This window comes from Coloeus monedula, assembly GCF_965178545.1.
Source record: "Coloeus monedula genome assembly, chromosome: 6".
Taxonomy (NCBI): Eukaryota; Metazoa; Chordata; class Aves; order Passeriformes; family Corvidae; genus Coloeus; species Coloeus monedula.
The window spans coordinates 28,083,562-28,103,959 of NC_138786.1; the positions used below are offsets into that span (position 1 = coordinate 28,083,562).

The 20,398-nt window shown below is 35.4% G+C and overlaps 1 protein-coding gene across 1 annotated transcript in view; it reads right to left on the minus strand.

Moving 5' to 3' along the window:
• TTBK2 (tau tubulin kinase 2) overlaps positions 1-20,398 on the minus strand; it is a gene marked incomplete at its 3' end in the record, with an annotated part of 77,229 nt that overhangs the window by 9,074 nt on the left and 47,757 nt on the right. Inside the window, exons 7-14 of the mRNA XM_082282843.1 lie at positions 19,175-19,240; positions 18,530-18,622; positions 17,439-17,564; positions 14,347-14,504; positions 12,525-12,741; positions 11,268-11,479; positions 9,483-10,083; positions 4,073-4,321 (exon numbers count right to left, since the gene is read on the minus strand). Coding sequence (XP_082138969.1) covers positions 4,073-4,321; positions 9,483-10,083; positions 11,268-11,479; positions 12,525-12,741; positions 14,347-14,504; positions 17,439-17,564; positions 18,530-18,622; positions 19,175-19,240 — 1,722 coding nt within the window. The remainder of the gene's footprint in view (positions 1-4,072; positions 4,322-9,482; positions 10,084-11,267; positions 11,480-12,524; positions 12,742-14,346; positions 14,505-17,438; positions 17,565-18,529; positions 18,623-19,174; positions 19,241-20,398) is intronic.

Below are 20,398 nucleotides of genomic sequence, written 5' to 3' on the forward strand. Positions count from 1 at the left end.
GACATTTGGATAAAAGTAAAAAATAAAAGTTTTTACTTGTTTGCATTAGAAAAAGTGTGTATAGAAGAAAATTATTGTAGAAACATAATGATCAATATAAAATACAGTAGCTTAAAAGAATGTAAGCCAGGCCAAAATTTAGTGAAAAGTTAAGTTTTTAACAATTACCCTGTCATGAATGAGATGGTACAACGTCTGTACATCTTCCCTAGTTAACAAAATCAAACCTACTGTGTATGAAACAGTTCTAGTAGCTACAAGCTGAATTAACCCCTTGAATTTCTGCTTTGATTGAAACCAGGAAGAACCTAACTTAAACCTCATGCTGACTCAATATAGTTTCCATCAGGATAGGTAACAAGAGGCATATCAATTCTGTAAAATCTGAAATGAGAACCTTTTTTCTACAGACAAACTATGGCTTTAACCATGGCAGCAGTAAAAACACAGGGTCACTGAACAGAGAAAACCTTTTCCCTCTTTTCCTTCAAGAACACATCTATTTGATAATGTGCCATGTGTTGAAAATGAAATGTGGAAGAGGATTTTGGACAAATGTATCCCTTCATGACATTTTAAATGCTAAACCAGAGTGTTAACTAGCTGAGTTTTATGGCAACCCTACCATACATGACAAGTTAACACCACTGACAAATTTAAAAGAATGCTTTGGGGCTTTGTTTGTTTATTTGTGGTTCTAAAAGAGATTGTTAAATGTGAAAACCAATGTAAATGTTCATTCTCTTGCTATTGCAGACTAGTGAAACCTGCTAAAAGTAGTTCATAAAAAAAGTGAAATTTACAACATTTATGCACACTCCTAGCTCATAAACCTCAATCATCTAAAATAAACAATTATAAGGGATATGCATTCCTTCTCTAAATAATCCTTGAACATGTCAAGAAATCTTACCTTATTCTCCCATAGGTCCCTGAATTCCAGTGAGATGCTTAAAAATTACGGCAAATTTTTCAACTCAGATCAGTATATTATTTCTCATTTTGGATATGAATATGAAAGTAATGGCTTGCATTTCCACAGCTTCTTGTGTGGGAAGATTTCAGAGCATTTTGTAACTAATAATATAAGTATATAATTACAAAATATTCTTTTAATATTTGAGTAAATTAGATATTTGATACATTAAGACAGAAAATTGTATTTTTGCCAGCTAATTCTAATTGCTTAAGATGAGAGATACAGATTATCCTTCCCTAACACAATGAATAACCATAAAATAATTAAATTTAAATTAGCCTCCCTGTACATACCTGATTAAGCACATTGAAAAAAGAAAATACACCTGAATGAAGACAGAACTGGAACCCACCTTTGTTAAGGGCTGTATCATATTGTAGAGCAGCTAGTTTAGAAGTATTCTAGATTGCTGCCGTGGCTAGAAGAGGTGTTCAGTACCTTATTAGTAGAATTAGAGTTGAGAAACCAGAAATAAAAATCTGAGGTCACTGATTTTGATTGTTTCTTAAGACACAGCTACACATTTAGCACTACAACTACTTAAGCAGTATCTTCACACACAGCCCTGGCCAGTAGTTGCTGCACTCACATCATCTTTACCACTGACCTCATGCAACACTTGATCCAGCCCTCTAAATGAGCAGAGAAATCATCTGGTAGAAAAACTCACAGAAAGCAAGAAAAAGGTTAGGTTTCAAAAGGATTTGCTGTACAATTTGACCTGCTGTAGATGAGAAGGCGACTAATAGCACCCCAAGTGTACTTTTCAGACCCAACTACAAAGAATTCATCTGGTTTTTTGTGAGCTGTAATGCTGCCATACTCTTTTCTTTATGCTGCAAGTTGAATAACTAAGGAGAGTTGAAGCAAAACACTCCAACTCTCTTTTATAATTTATGTATAGCAAGACAGAAGTCCTCTATTGAACAAATACAGACTGACCTACATCACATAGCCTCTCTGCACTAGTGAGCAGAGAGAATACAGAGATTTCATGGCCTACTCTGATACCAAAGAAGAGGAAGACAGGTTAGAGTTCCTGAACCCTCATTCATCAAAAATCTGGAAGAAAGTCGATTTGCTTCATTTCAGAAACAAATGCATCGTTTCTTATTTTTTAATACATTAAACTAAATTCAACAGTACAGATCCCTGACCTCTGCAATTCATTAGTTATGAATGCTGAACCAAATTGCAGACAGTAGGAAATACATAAAAATATACTCAGTACCAAATATTTATACAGATTAACATAAAAGACATTAAAATTCTTCTAATATTTAACTGGAGGTTATTTAGGTTACTAACATGTATCGTCTTTCATGCTGAGGAACTTCCAGCTAGCTAAGTACCTAACATTACTGCACTGTCAAAAAGAGAAGGACTTGCTGAAGTTTTTTAATTCTTCAGTGAGCCATAAAGTACACAAGGCTTTCATTGTTGGAATGAACTAAACAATCACGTGCTTGTAGTTTCCACAGGAAATCACAAACTGGAAATTCTCAACAGAGGAAGGACTTTCAAATCACAGCTCAAAAAGGAACACAGCAATCAAGCACTTACCAGGTAAAAGGAAACAAGAGGCGTAATGTGCGCTCCACTAAGAAGCAGCATCTGGTACAATGCCAGGTATTCTTCACATTTTCAAAGAAAACTTTGCAGCCCTTATTAATATTGCAGCTGTACTCATTTTTTGGGTACGAAGGAAGCCAGAGGAGACCCTCTGTGCCAACTTGCTTTTCCTGAGTATTGTGCACATTTTACTAAGTTTGCTAATTACACCTGCAATAGATTCTGATTGAAAAAACTTAATAGGTATAGAGACCCAAAAAAAAAAAAAAAATTAAGGTCATTTTGCATCCTAGGATACAAACCAGTGCTGAAAAATACGGAAGCTTAACTCCTAATGAGTTAATTTCTCCTAAGTCCGTTGGCCATCATGAAGAATGTGGGTTTTTGGTATCCCATCAAGTTCACAATCATGAACATTGGGGAGCTACTCTTTATTTTTATACATTGAGCACAGAAGTATTTTTTTATATTCAGCTAAAGAGCAGTCAGGAGTTTGCCTTGTTATCACACACCAATGATCCTACGGAATTTTGAAAGTAACTAAGGTTGATGGATTACTTTTAATATCAATAGTCCTGTTCATTCTTCACTGAAAAAAGAAAAACCATCTGCAGTATAGAATTATTTATACTGAAAAATACATTGGAAACGAAAGGCAACACAAAATGTAATCCAAATGAAATATGTATGGTAAAATGATGATATGTTAGTCTTATGCATTAATGCTATGTCATACTGCTTTACCCAACAACACAAACTCATGCTACTTAGCAAACCCCAACATTTTTGTGACTAATACAAAAATTACACTTAAGTTCAATTATGATTACAAACCTTCATCTTTCATATTGAAATGAAACTGGAAATACAAAACTATAAAAAGTCCCCTTTCTCTAGTGACATTTTTCATTAAATAATAATTAAAATTAATAATAAAATTGGTAATTGCCATCTTTATTTTATATACTGTAAACAGTGGAACAATTTATTATTTACTAATTTCTAAATAAACAATCTGACTATTTCTAGATCCCTTTTTGTCACATTAAAATAATTTACAATAGTCCAAATTTTAATATGTGTTCCCAATTTGAAATTCGGCTGGTACTGTAATTATAAGAACCCATTATTCTTAGTTTTAAATAAAGGGAAAAAAATTTTTTTTCTAGATTTTAAAATCCTATTTTTTTCAAGAGAAAATCTCTGAGGAAGTGAATCTGTCTTCCAGAACATGCAGAGATGCTTTGTACTCCAGATGATAATCTGAATAACAGCTCTTTAAATAGTCCCCTCTTCTAAGTGGGACAATGTATCTTCCTCACAGAGTATTCCCAACTCTATTCCTGAAAAAGATCCACTCTTACTCCCCAACTTGATCTTTCAAAACACTTTTAGGATGCTGTGTATAGAAGTATGACCAGCATATGCCTACTAGCAGACTGTGCAGAGCAACTGAAAATGTTAAACTTCATGGGTGACTGCTACAGTGCAGTCACTTTTATGAAGACAAGGCTTATTCACCTGCTCAAGTTGTGCTTTTGAGATGCGAATGACAGGGGGGAACTTGTTGCCACAGGGAATGACAGGAAGCTGCCTACGACCAGTTGATCGGGAGGAAGAGGAGTGGCTCTCAGCTGACTGACTCCTTGGTAAACCAGCCTCCCTCAGAGGGTCCAAGTGGATGGATAGATAGGCTATAGGGCTCATGGTGCGGAGGATGGGACTTGAAATTCTTGGAGTGGAGAAATGCAGCATATGACATGAGCTGAGCTGTGAGAACAACATGGCGGGGAAGAAAATAAGGTTGAATATATTTTTTAAATTCTTGTTTATGTCCTGCCTATATGCATTGCCTTAAAAACCATATTCACACCTCCCTAAGAGGCTGAAAGCTCATAATTTAGGAGGTGTCTTAAGTCTAATCTTCACATTTTTCATCACCCATTTTCAAAAATCCAGAATCAAAATCAAGAGTGAGCAACATTTCTCTAGCTGGCTTCTTCATTCACTCAAGTCTTAGAATCATAGAATCATTTAGGTTGGAAAATAAAATCAGATTCGCTAAGTCCAACCATTCCAACTGTTATAACTGGTCAGTAACAAGCTTGGGCAAACTTAATAAACTTACACAGTCAGTTTCAAGGACATTGTGTACATCAGTTGATGGTTGACAAGTTGACCATTGACTGGTCCTTTCAAATGCTTAGCATATCCATGCAACATCATATTTGTGTTTCTGAGATTACTATATTTATAGCATATACACCCACTGGAGGCTTTACAGCTGTGGCAATAGAAGCATACATTAAGAACTGCACCTGACAGGATTAATCAGTAAGGTTAATACTAAACAGTTCTCATGAAGTTTCCCAAATGTGGGACCAAACTAGAAGGATACACTACCCTGGAGAATCAAGGAACAATTGCTTCATCTTGAACTACATTAATTCAAGCATTTAGATAAGAGGTAAGAAAAAAGAATACGAACTGTAAAGTCTTCCAAAGTATTAATTTTAGATGAAGTACATTTTAAAATTGCTTACTGATGATTCTAATAAACCTATAGTTTTGATATACAAAGCTGAAATCAACTGGGTTTTTGCAAGACCTTTTCCAGCACTGAATAAATATCTGATGGCGACACATTTAAATATCTGTAAATGAGATTGCCATACATAGTTTGCAATTCTTTGTTCCAATTACAGTTAGAGAAAACCATGAAGAGTAGAGATAAAAAAATTTTCTACAGATTTCATACTTCATGAAGGTGACTTTTTGTTTCCTACCATGGTATTTGCAATTCTAACTTATATCCTTCGGAAAGCAAGAGCATCTAGCAACCCTTTCCATTTCTAAGGAAAAGGTGTCTTTTAGCTGTGTCAATAGTAAAGCTTCAGTTCCCACAATGCATAGCTGACTTGCAACTGGAAAAAAAAGTATTTCCAGTGTCTCATAAAAGCAGCAAATGAGAACAGAAGGTACATGAAAATTAAATAACTTAGAACTCAAAAATAAATAGAAATTTAAGAGCAAGCTTTTGATAAAACATAATAGTACCCCAACATACAAAATTTCCATTTCAGCAATATTTCTAAATAATAAAAATAAATAGATTCACACTGTAAACCCTCTTCTATAACACACACACACACATTTATATATCTACAGGAATTTGTGTTGTCAGCCAAGTGGGACCAAAGCAAATTGTCGTTTAATTTAAACTGAAGATGAAGATGTAAAGAGCTGTTACGTGTTTAATTACTTCAAATCCATTATTTATTTACTGAAATATCTGCTTGACAAATATATGCTGCAAGGTTATGTGCATGCACTGTATGGAGTTCTTTGCAATTCAATACAAACACAAGAAATTAATGAGGCTGTGGTTGCGCAACATAGAAAGTCCAGCTCTAGCCCATTAGCACCAGGTGTAGGAAAAGAAAACTAGAGCCATATGATGCAAAGTGCTGCTCCAATATAAATCCACTATTAGTCTAGATCAGCTAAAATTCTTTTGACAAATTAGCTTCATACCAGCAGATATTACAGCAAATCACACACTGTCTGTCCTGCAGCCAAAGTCAACATAAAGCCATTATTAAAGCATAAAGTCAGCACATATACCCTTAGCATGTTCTGAGCAGTTCAACAGATATGTGATCATGTGCCCACAACTAAGCCAGATCAAACTGGTATTTGCTGGTAGCACACAGAATCTGTATTGCAACTGGAAAACCATGACTGGTAACATGAAAAATATTTCTCTTACCTGCAGGATTTTTTTCACAAGAGATAGCATAATCTGCTGTAATTTTTTATGCCTGAGACTTTCTCATCCCCAAGCCAATAACTTACACATTTTTCTCTCTTATTTTTTGAGTTCAAGTTTCCTTTCTTAACCTGTGCATCTTTACATTTTTAAAAGAATGCTGATGCTGTGTATAACAGGTAAAAATGATATTATCAACAATTACAGGAAGTCCACATACACACACAATTTCAGGAAGAGCATTTATCTACAAATGGAAGGACTGCAGACCAGCAATTTCTTTCCTTCAGGAGAAAATAAAATTATGAGTGAGTGTAGGAAATATTAGTTTCTCATACAGAAACATCCATGCTGCTACTTACTAAAATAGTGAACAATAAAGCCCTGAAAGAAATAAAGAACAAAGAAGAATCATCAAAGTAAAAAGGAAAAAATTTTTAAAATACTTAAGACTTACAATAGGAAAACTATTTTATTCATTCACCACTGAAGTAATTGCTTGCATATTTAACAAACCTATCAGAATAAACTCAAACAGCATAACCATACTTTCTTCTAAGTGATAGTGAAGCAGGTCAGTAGATATCCATATGGGAGACATACTCATAAGCATGATGATCATGAATGCTGGCATGTCCTAGAGTTTCAAGCTGTTTGAAATGAATGAACTATTTCAGTAATTATATTAAGCTTCTATACTACTATAATTTCAACATCTATTTTTAACCCCTTTTAGTAACACACATTTGATTTATAGTCCTAAAATTAACATTCTTGGATTCAAGCCCCCTCTTAGTAACCAGTGCAATATAATTAAATCAGTAAATTAAAGTATCAGAAAAGTAAAGAATGACCTTTGCCTATTATTTTTCTTGTCAGGAAGGTGCTACCTAGAAAAAATTACTAAAGAACAAGAATATCTGATGCACAGCCGAGGACCACATTGAAAAAACAGTCTTCTTCCTCAGTACTCTGAGGAAGAAAGAAAAGGACACTACCAAACAGCACCCTAAGGTCACCAGGACTTTTGAAGAGGGAGAATGACTGTAAGAAGAGGCGTATATACACACACTTTCTCCCCATGAAGTGACTAGAACACTCACCTATCAGAACTAGTACCCATCATAAGGAATATTTAAGTATCCTTTATGAAGTGGAATACATCAATGAAGGACAAAAAGAAAAACTCACCCTGAAATATCCTCTTGGGCTTTGTGTGGCTTTCAAGGGCTAACGAAGTAGATGGAAGACTACTACAAATTGCCATCACAGTTGGAGTAGACACTCTGTATAGACACACTCTGTTCCCAGCTCCTAAACTGGCCAAATAATTTCTATTTTCTTTATTCCCAGGTCAGTTTATGTTTTCTATTGTACACGATTCACCTTTGAAACATCAAGTTCCTTCCTGCCATTCATCTTGCACTCAACTTGCCCTTCCAGCATAACATAAACCATATTAATTTCCCACATTTTTGAGGTCATGACAAATATTACTTATCTCCTTGCAAAGCCAAACTAAAACATAAGTTCACCTGAGCGTCTACTTCAGCCAGTATTTCTTCCAATGCAACTTATAATTATTTGTTTGCAACCATTTCTGCTCCCATGTTCTGAGGCATCTTCCTTGTCAAAGATATTGTCCATCCTTTGCACTGTACTACATAATATTTGTACCACCTCTACTTTTAGTTTCAAGTAAAACAGCTATTTCCCCAAAAAGAGCCACATTTGTATAAAGTGTTGTATAGTGCATTTGCATATAAAATTACAAGCTGTTTCTAATGGCTTTTGAAATAAAAACACTTGATAATTAGCATTTTGTACAAGACCAAGTGCTGCTCTTTCTTGTCTGTTTTACTAAAACTGACCTTAAAATACAAAAACTGAACAGCTTGAAAATTTAACTTTTCACCTTTAAAGGTTTCTAACCCATCAAAAACTCTTCCATGCAACTAATACTTCAAATTAAATCTCAAAAATCTGTTGTTTAACACAGTTCTATATTTTCTATCATACAAAATGAATCTTTTATAAACTACATAATTTAAAGTATGATGTCTAAATATAATCTTGTATGAAAGATATGATCTTGCATTTTCCCTGAGAACCTAGGTGTAGTTGAAATTTTAGTGTGCCACTATAGTTAATTACATTGAGTAGTTCATTTTCAGCATAAAGGATATTCCACACCTTATAATAAATGAGTAGTTGGTGACAAGTTTCTTTTTCTAATGAGCTGGCTGTAACTTTCACAAAAAGTGGTAACACATGAAGAAAAAATATAGCCAGGTTTCTTAGCTCAGGGGAGCTTAAAAGAATTGACCTTTAAATTATCGATGCCACAATATCTACTTTAATCAGGGGAGAAATAAAACCATGAGGTGATTCCCAATCACTTAACCATTAACCTCACTTATCTCTTAAGTAAAGGCAAAGAAATCTTTGCTTAGAAACAGAGGAGAAAAAAGTAAATGTTCAAAAACTGGGCCACTGAGAGTTCTTCAGAAAAAATGGAAAAAGAGAAAAACAAGAATATGCAATGGAAGCAAAGCAACCTGTCTCAGTGAAAAAGATGAGAGTGAAGTAAGAGTTGCAACAGTATTTTAGAAGTGCAGCAACACTTTATAAAAGGCAACAAGTTGTATAAGGACCATTAGAAATTTCGGAAGAAACAAGAAGAAACAAAGTGAATTCCAAAAGCAAACATTGCAGGAATCACAGTGAGAGGTGAGAGCAAGAAACTGTATCTAATTTCAGCCACTTCGACTTTTCCTGAAACACATGAAACATTGTAGCACAGTGTTTTTCATATTCAATTGTAATTTTATGTTTATGTACTGCAAATATAATAAATATATGTTTGCATGTGTGTCTCACTGATTAGGAATCACTACACAAGGAGCTTCTTGAGATAGACAGATATATAGATAAATAACTTCTTGTTAAATGTGGCCAGTTCTGTGGATCACACCTGCAGAACAATTAGCCATTTCCATGGATGACTGTAGACAGTTGTATATATGGAATGTGGAAGATCATTCTTCAAGAATCAAGTCCCACACCTGCTGAAACTAGGAATTTCTGCTACACTACTGTATTTTATTCACCATCTTTTACCAGTTCCTCTTATAATTCTGAATAAAGAAGAGGTTTTCTTACCGGAGTGAGTGCTCCTTCTGCTTGAGCTTCCATAGGACTTGTAGGGGTGGCAGCAAGAAGCTGTCCTGCAGCTCCAGACAGAAGTTCCAATTTATCTGTAAGCTGTTCAGACGCAGCAGGATGACATTCCGCATCTAGAACAAACTCCACCCCTGAAGTTTGGTTCTTAGCATGGACATTGTTTCCTGCCCAACCACCCTCTCTGGACTTCTCTTCTGGAGGGGACTCCTCTAGAACTTGTAGTACCTCTGGCTCCTCATCTGAGGGACTTCCAGTCATTTTGTGCCCCAAAGCCTCATTTGTCCTGAAGTCCTGCAAGTCCCGTTCCTTATCTATTATGACCCATTCTTTAGAATCAACCTCCTGCCTGCAGGAGCTTAGGTTAACAGCTACAAATCCATTGCTCATAACACCATCAGCATGGTCAGGAGAATTAGCTGACACCGGCTTTGAAGCATCTGGAAGATATTCTTCATCATAATGCCAAACATGGTCTGTGCGGCCAGTCACAGGAGCAGGAACCAAAGTTTTCTGAGAAAGAGGAGGAACAGCAGCAACAGGAGTCTCTGCCACATTCAAGTCTTTCTGCTTCTTCTCCAAACTTAGAGAAAAGAAGTTAATACCTGAATTAGTTAAGAATTAATTAAATAATGTAAGTTACATATGAGTGTTTTCAGTAGAAGAAAACTAGATTTATATAAAAATTTGTTGTCATTCTAGAACAACCTACAGTGGTTCAAAGATCCACAGTTTGAGACAAGTAAGTCTGATGTCAAGTAAAATTGGATGGATGGTCTTAGAAATATACACATTTTTTATTTTAGTTGTAGTGTATCATGTTGTATTGTAAATATAATTACCAGAAGGGAGAATTGTGAGAGAAAAAAACTCAGTAGTGAGGTTACCACAGATGTCCACTGTACTTAATTTGTTACAAAGCAGAGACTCAAAGAGGAATAGAAGAAACAGATGTCTCCTGCAGCAGTTATTATATGCTTTCAAGAAGAATGTTATTTATTGTTTTGATTGATTCCTTACTTACGCTTTGCATAATTTGCTTCATCAAACAAATTCAAATTCCAAGCTCCCCTAGGAAGTATTTAGGAGTATTTTGCCACTGTCATCACCCCAGCCCTCTTCTACTGCCCCCACTCAGCCTCTGCCTTTCAGTCAGATTTCACTGTGTTCCTCTCCCTGTATTCTTTCTAGACATAAGCAAACTGTTTGAATTGGTTTTCATACATCTGTCTCTTCTCTACCTTTAAATTCCATTTTAAGATCTCTGTCTTCTATCAAGATTTTTTTATGTTGGTGAAACACCTTTGGGCATAACTAAGCCTGCTGCATGCAGGTAGATTTCTAACTTCTTCACTCCACTTTTTGTAAACCTCCCTTCTCATGTCGTACAGCCTAATCTTATGTTACCTCTATTAAATACCTGATGTCAACCTTCTTATTTGGGATGAGTTGTACTGACTGTCAAGAGTATGTCACTGAAGAAAAAGTTAATGAACACTGGGGTTACACCACTAGGTCTTGAAATACAAAATTCCCAAGTGTGGAAGTCCGACTCCAACTGTATTCTAGCAATAATCATTTTCTAAAGAAGTTGTCAAGTAGTGAAATTCATTAATTGAGCAATATTATGAACAATAATTTGCTCTAGCTTGAATAAGCATATTCAACAGCTCTAGTCCTGCTCTTCACACAGCAGAGGAAAGATAATAGTGTCCTAATTACATATCCTTAAAAGATCTAATCAGAAGAATAAAATAATTTCTTTACCAGGTCTCAAGAAACTTATCGGTGTCGGGCTTAGACTCCAACGTCATACGCTTCTCCAGTTCAAAGCTGTGAATGGAACGTAACTTTCGCACCAGTGGAACATCTCTGTCTAACTGGGTGGTCTCTGAGCGAACTCGAATTGGAGAACCAAGACTTGGGGCATTAAGTATTCCATTCACTGGTCCATGGCTGTTTTCTTCCTCTGTGGCAGCCTGTGCAAAATGTAAAGTAAAAATGTAACTCGCTAGGAGTGGCAAAACAGAGGAAGATAAGGTGCTACATGGTGAAGACCCTCCAAGTGTTTAGAATGTGAAAAGCCAATTTGTATTTGGAACGGTCCTTAAGTTCATGCTATTGTTAAGGTAGTTTAGATAAGCTCTTCAGCACACACCTACAACAGACAAAACAGTAGTAATATACTAGTTCTGGGTAGGTCTGAGAACAGGAGTCTCAAAGACCCAGTAAGTTACATTTACTCTAATATTTCACACCCACCTCTGAAATTTTCTTTAATAATAGTCTGAAACCTGGCACTTGGTAGCATTTTTGGTCTGCTTTACAGTCAAGTGCTCTTATTAAAGAGAAGTTAGCTTCCAGGCTTTTTGATTCTCTGGAGCATATAACACTTTTATACACTAAATCTACTAAATATTGCTGTGACTTTGAACTATGTTTTAGTGCAACTGCATTCTGTCTTAATAATGACTGAACATGATTTAGAATAATAACTGAACATGATTGGAATGAACATGACTGGGAAGTCATGATCATCCTTAGCTTCTACAGGTGTAATAGAAAGTGCCTTTCTTTAAACAGAACAATCTTTCTCCATCTTCGGTAAAAAACCAACCAAACAAATAAGCACATTTGAAAACAGGCACCATGCCTTGTTCTTTCCCACAATACTTTTTTTTCCTAGCAAATAACAAGTAACAGCATCAAACTAGACAGCTCTCCTAGATAAAGAACATTTTAGTACTAGATCCATTTTCATGTTAAAAACACTATTATATCAAGAAACAGGCTACATCTGTCTAAGTGTGAAATACTGTGGTTTTGAATAAGGCAGATAGGAACCAATTCTCACAGACCACTTTTGAAAATAAAGCAGCATTCTCTTCTAAAGACCAACCAATGAACCTCTGGATCAGTACAAAGGTATAATATCTTACGGAGATAAAACCACCAAGTGAAGCAAACCCTATGAGGACAAGAAACTGTTCAAAGATGGTCTTCACAATGCAGATTTGAAAGTACCTTACAGATCCCCAGTTTTATTTTGTTTCTGTTTGCATCCATTTCTTCCCAAACATCTTTTTCCTGAGGACGCTGATGCCCAGGGGATCCAGGTAGTTTCTCTGGTGATACACCAACTGGAATAACATTCTCTCCATCACTGAGCTGTTCATCAGGGAATACTTCATCTGTGTTTTCCCGCAGCAAATCTCCTGGGATAGGAGTGGCATTGGCAATTCTACAAAAGTAGTTTAAAAACAGAATCAGAAAAGTAAAAATTTCTATACTCTCATGTGTTTACAGAAATTATTTTCTATTTTAAAAGAAAGAAACAAACAAAAACTTAGAAAGAAAATAATGTTTCTGTAGAAAACTAAATCTTGGAAATTATTTAATATAGAACCCCCTATTTCCTGGCTTTTACAGTTTATTTAATTTAGGTACATAACAAAATAATATAAATCATAAAAACTATCACATAAATGCTGGGTTTCTGAATGTTTTTGAAGGCACTTCTGAGAAAATTTGTTAGAGATCATGTCCAGGCTCAACTTCTCTCCTGACTGTTCTATACGTATTCTTCTATTCAAAAAAATTAATGGTAACTTTCCTAAGTTAGATTCTGTTTCCCAAAAATTTGATAGAAGAACATACTGTTTGTGGAAGAACAACTACTGAGCAAACTAAATGATGTTTTAATAATTATTCTTATCAAAGTGCTAGTTTGCTCCCATTCTTGATAATCAAAGCATAAGCACAACACTAACAATACATCACATTTTAATTGAAGTTCTCTAGTCCAATTGACTTGAAGCTATGTAGGGCTAAGGCTTAGCTCAACATCTGAAACTGAAGCACTGCTGGTCCTAAAAATTGAATGCTCAGAAAGTCAGATAGAAGTCATTCCTTTACAGTTACCAAAGCTGTTACTTGCAGCCAGGACTAACAGTAACTCTAGTTTGATGCTTAGTGGGATAATGGGACTGAATCATACGCAAAGTCCCGGTCTGCTTCAGTGCATCCAACAGCACACACCATATACCTGAGCAATCTTAACAGTTATACAATACAACCAGTTGCTGTCAGATGATATTTCCTTTAACTTTTTTTTTTTTAAACTACCTTGAAATACTGAGAATTTAATACATTAAATACTGGCATTTTTCAGCTTCATTACACTGTCCAAACATTCTCCTTCGATTTTTAGCTAAAAGCTGATCTACTCAAGGCCTAGAACAAGCACAAAATCTTCCTCCTCACTCATAAACACTTCCTACATTCATCCATAAACACCTCTTATATTCTTCCATCCCCTGAGATGAGTAGGAGTATTATTAAACATCACATCTTGTCCAATTTATTTCATTACAGCATATCTCAAATAACACATTAAATATTATTTCAAACACAACCAAAATCTTTTTCCAAATTTCTTATAAAGATCCATCAATTTTTCAAACTTACAAGGAAATTGCAGCTATAATTTTATTCCAAGCTTACAGAAAACAATGGGTTTATTTCCAGGCAGTTAAATTTCCAGGCACTTAAACTCAGGATACATTATTTAGTTTCACAAAATATGATTTAGCGAAGGATGGATGAGCAAATTTACATGCAATTTCCTGGAGTACTATTTTTATTGCTATCATTTTAGGACTGCAGTGCTGATCTTTCAGGATAATATGAACTGGAACCCTAAAAAGGGAAATACTTCAAATGCTCCCAAACCTCCCTTCCTCTATGTATTCAAAATCCTGAAGCAAAAAACTGAATTATGGAGATAATTTCCCTTTGGTAGGAAGCCCCTCTGTGGCTGCCATTGTAGAGACCACACCGTGCATACCCAATTGCAGCTGGCGTAAGACGAGTGTGCAACTGAGGGGTGGTTGAAGTTGTTGTTGTTGTCAGAGAGCCATCAGTTCCACTCTTCTCCCAGTCAAAAGGGTCGCTTTCAATAACCCCAAATGTTTTCATGCTGTTGTCAAACACAGACATAAGAAGCTGAAAATAAAGAAAAAAGTTAATAAGGTTCATTTTTGTCTAAGAGACCAAGCAATTAAGAAGCATCCCCTCTAATACTGACAACATTAAAAAAAGACAGCTTTTTATATGAAACACTTCTCATTTTTCAAGATTTTGAAGTCAAGATATACAAAATTTCATTTTATTAAAACAGGAAAAAAAATCCACATCTGTTGTTTTTATCAGGCATGAGGCAAAGATACACCATAGACTTTTACAAAAACACAGAAATACACACACACACACACACAGAAGCATAACTACATTGCTGCAGAATACCATACAATGGCTGCAGAACAGGCAGAGAAAAAAATGTATTTGGTAACACCATGAAACCAAGGAAATGAATGAGATGTAGGAAAGGCTACTGATCTGCTAATTCATACATTCTTGTCATTAAGAACCACATATCATTTATTTCATATAATGCTGACATTTAAACTACACAAATGTCTAAGTTTTCAATCCTCATTTTATGATATAAAAAAGCATTTAGAAAACTGGTGTCCATGGCAGAGAAACAAATGGCATCTACTTTCCTCTCTCTGTGAAATAAACTTTGTCTCATTCTAGTTACTGATGGGAAGGCTGTGTCTATATTATTCTCTTACTCTGTAACATTTCTATATTTTTTTCCCACTAAAAGCTAAATCTAGGTTTCATCCTGTTTTCCGATCCAGGATGCTGAAAATTTTTCGACCTTCTCCTTTGGCATACCCTTTGGCAACTTAAAATAGATGGGAAGTTTGGATCATTTCTCTTGTATAGAGTGGTCTCACGCATTTAATCTTTACTCTCAAGAACCTTCCGTGTGCCACCTGTCCCAGTCATTTCTGTAACCCTACAGAACAGCACAAAGTCATAGTTCACTCTGTCTCTTATGTACTCTGGTTTTTTCTTCTCTTCCTGAAACCCTTAAGGAGTGTCTCTGAAGTAATTTTTAAGGTCATTCTCCTTTAAATATTTTCATCAATTTCTTCTATAAGGCAAATACAAACTCAAACGCTTAAGGATGTCAGGAAGCTGAGGCAACTTATGCACAAATACCTGAACAAAATAAACATCTGACATTGCCAAATCAAATGTGGCTTCTTGGCCTAGGTCATGAACTTTTTAGACTATAAACTCTCCAAAGCAGGGATGTCAACCAGGGAGGTACATACGTTCTTGTTCAGTGCCCACACATAAATACAAAGAATGATACATGCAGTAGGTAGGAACAGCACCACTGCAAACACAAGTTAAGAGAGACCAGAGTTTAAAAGAATGTTCTCACCACTCTAAATAAAACCACTCTGCTCTGGTCTAAAGCACATGAGCAAGACTGTCTTGTAAGGCTCAGGCTGCAGCTACAGAACTGCAAATGTTCCATGACCAGCCACAGGACTGTAAAGTACTGGGCTGTTTCTGTCATGGAAGAACTCTGTCCTGGTATTGTGTTAATCACTGAGTGCATGTGCTGTGTTAGACACAAATAGAACACAAAAAAGGATTTGCAAAAAATGTGACTGTCTATATGCTTTATCATCCAGCCTATATAATGTAAAACATATTTACCAGTCTATAACCAAGGTTTTTCTATGCAACATCAAAATCTCTACAACAGTGCTTTTTACCATAGGAAAAAAAAAAATCTGATACATCTTTATAACCAGGCACACAAAACATTGAAAACATTTTCCTCACTTAATTGTAAACTATAGGATAAATTTCATGGAAATTTGTAATAGAAAAGGGGGAAGAAAAAATCAAGGTATTTATTTTTCAGGAATACTGAACATTTTTTGTATTTGTAATAAGTGGTTTTTTAACATTCAAATTTTTTCACAAAAATTGATTTATTTATTTTGCAAATGTTCGGAATAATATACCGGTATATTTAGAGAAATCCACTTACAGGAAATCAGTTATTCCTTGAGATTTTCAGTTCTGATTTCAATTCTTATGTATCTTTATTTCTTGTTAATCTTACCAAGCAAAGCTCTTATCAAAGTTACAATTCCGGAATTAGTCAGGTTTATTTATTCAGTTGAACCAAATACACTTGGACACCAACAGAAAACCATTCCTTCAGTGATTTCACTAAGTTAGGAAGTTGAACAAAGGCACAGGAGGCAGATAGGTACTGCAGGTGGGAAGCTGACAGGAATGTGTGTTTCTGGGAGCCACAAGGAAGGCACACAGGGACAGCTTGTCATGGTGCGCTATTCGATCGGTTCAACTTCTCGGTGTGTGAGACTGAAAAAACTCTCAAGTCTTTCCCTCTCTGCTTTTCCCAAGCATTCCTCTGCTGCTTTCCACAAACTGGAAAAAAGTTCTATCTTTATTTATTGTTTAATCATAGGTCAACACTGAGTCAGGACACATTCTACAGCATATCCTCTCAGCACATGCCACTTTATCAGTGAGCAGAGGCTGCCCATTTCAGCAGGCAATACTCTCTTAAACAAAGAGAGCAATGACTAGATTTCTGTGATCTCTGTATGCAATACTTCAGTCTTGAAAATACACCATGAGTGCATGTTGTGCTCTAGCTGTAGGTGCTGAGTTCCAGATTTTGGACAACTGCCAGAATGACAATCACTGAGAGAACAATCTGATCAAGTAACTTACAGAGCACCTACTAGAGGCTATGATAGTAGGACAGCTCCCAATCCTAACAGAATACTGTCTGAAAAGCAGCTGTCAATTGTTTTTAGAAACTTAACAGCCTTACACATGCCGAATGGAAAAAAATTACATGTTTGAACCACAAAGTTTCTGTGGCAATAAATGGTCATTAAATTAACTTTGTGGTGGCAAAACCATAATAACTACCAAGATTACACAATGAAATCAAAGTAAATTGAAGATGAAACAGCATAAAATTCTCTTCTTTATAAAACAGAAAGACAAAATAGTACAAGTGTTTACCTGGTAATCAGGCTTTGTAAAGTAATCCAAATTAGAAATGTGATCCAGAAAGACATTGAATTCTTGAGGAAGATGTTTCAACATAAGTCTGTGTTCATACCTTTCTTTAATGGAGCCCACTTGCTCCTAGAAGTAACACAAAAAACATTACCACACCCTCATTCGCTGTTACAACATACTCTCATTGTCTGTTACAGCCATTCAATACACTACTAGCCAGAGAGACTGGTCACTACACTACACTGAATGGTACTGAGAAAGGCCATTCTACACCAGATAGCAAGATAAGACATTCTGTCATTGGCCTCAATACACTGGGAAAATAATGTAAAAACTTCAAATTCAATATGAAAAGCCATTTCATTTTCTACTGTGTTTGTGTTGTTTGTGTTTGAATGCTGACTGATACAAAGAGCTGTCACTAAACACTCCAACCCTTCCTAATAGTATGTTTTAAAGATTTAAATGTCCTGTTGCATCATGTGAAGTTCAGCCACTTTTTGGTGTACATTCAGTCATGTAAGATGTGCAAACCAAACCCAAAAAGGAGATGTTACCTATACACCACACTGTCATCTCCATAACCATACATAAACCACACCAGAGAGTAAGCTGGTTTCAGTATAATTTCAAAAGAAGATGGAAGAAGTAATAACAGGCCTATTAGATATTGTTTCTTTGCATACTACACCTACTACATATGACTAAAGACACTACTGCATATTGTCTAAACCACTTTTGTTCACCAGCAAATAAGAAATGCCTATTTCACAAATAATCAAAACAGATTAGAAATTTTAAGCATTTGATAGGTGAAATAAGGTACTCAAGTGAAAACAGGAATAATGAAGTAAGTGGTAAATATACACTTAACTTCTGCCCTTTACTACTTTCTGCCTAGAACAGTTAGTAAAATCTGATTGCTTTTTATACCATGATACTAGCCACAAGAACTAACACTAGAAAACAGTAGAAAACATAATGTTAAAAGTAATGAGCCAATGATTCTAAGTAGAATCTTTATCACAGCATTTCCCTGGAATCCAGAAGGAAATCTCCCTCATGCTCTTTGGTTTCACCCCTAGGTTTACCTTATCTTTTATTTTTCTCCAAGGCAGTTGCCCAACCACAAATTCCACCAACATGTAGAAGAGAGACCAGAGGTCATCGTGCCGACCCATTTCCTGTAAAAGGAAATATTATTCTAAAGCATATTACAAATACCTAAACAAATGGGGAGATAAGTTCTTTACTGCTCAAGACTTAAATTATTATCTAAAATTTAATATAGCCTATGCTGCAAAAAAAGTTAATTAAATCCTGTGGCTATTTTAAGGAGAAACATACAAGTAAATTTCCACAGAAGACAGAGGGAAATAAAAGTTGAAGCGTGTTAAAGTAACATTGCAAATCTCTGTTTATTCAGATTTCTTTAGTGTATGACATTATGACAACATATTGGACATTACAGACCTCATAAAACTCAGCAGCTTCACTTTTTTAACTTGCAATAAAATTGAACACCAAAGATAAGTATTAAAATCACTATTATTTGTACAAGAACACTTTTATCCTCAACTACTGTAAATTACATTATCCTTTCACAAAATTTATAACTATTAATTTCTACATAACAAATGCACAGATAAGAATACAAAAAAGGAAATGAATAGTAACTGCATTACTGACTGCTTTCTGCTACTTGAGATGGGTATGATACAGATGATGATACTCACTCTGTTTCTATGAGCATTGATTGATGCGTATCGTACCGTTCCTCGAAAACCAGCAACAGCTCGTGGCTGTCAAGGAATAGAAAAGATTCTCATTGTCAGAAACAAACCCCCTGACTACTTAACTTGGCGTCTACAAAGTGAGTACAGAGCCACAACATACCTCATTAGAGACTTTTATTTCAGTTTACTGTGCTTCTACAAGTTCTCAGTGGAAATCCAAGTGGGCAATATTTGGCTGACCAATAAATAGCAAAGGCTGCACTAGAGACACCAATTTAAAATATTTCTTTCTTTCCCAGTTTCTGAAAACCAGCATTTCTTCCCTGACGGGTATTTTATGATCATAAGTCAACTGATGTTTTATAATCAGAGAATACATTTTCCCATCTTTCTTTTCTTCAAATAAAAATATTATAGAAAGAATTATATAATTGATGACAGTCATAATTACTAGAGATTTAATTTTTTTTTAAATATCAAACTGCGATATTATTACTTTGTCTAAGAGAAATATCCAATCCATGCTACCCCCTTAATTAATCATTCTATACAGACAAAACTGCCAGGACTGCTAAATTCTCTGTCTTTTATGCAGTCTTACCTTCCAAATCGATAATTCTTTTTGTTTCCTCTAACAATGAACATAAGAAGCTTGAATTATCTACCTCACCTCTGACTTGTACTTAGAGAGGTATTGGTGATCTGTCTGCTTGCCCAAGACTCATGACAATTCTTAAGATTTTAAAAAAATTTCCGCAATACATCGAAAAGTCTGGCTTGATATACACACAAAGATAACCACAACACATAATTACTGCCTTATTAAGATAAAACACTTCCATCTCTCTGTACCTGTATATATATATATATGTATAATTTTTTCCTATCTACCAATAGATGCTATACAGAGCTATCATTTAAATAAATCAGGAGCTGCCGTTACCGTCAATAAATCTACCAACTGAATCCAGCAGGATTATGCAGCAACGACTTTAAAAAAAGGATTCAACAGCCCATATAATCAATGTCTGCTAGAGTAGTACAGTGAGAACTGAACCAGTGTTAGTTAAGGCAGAAAGTATCTTCTAGGATGTTCTTAACATGAAGAGGTTCAGATGATATTCCATAAATCTTAGGTTTTTCATGTCATCATACAGCTTAAGAGGTGCTCGGAACATATTTCATGTTCAGGCAGGACAGACTCAACTGTCTGTCTGCCTTATC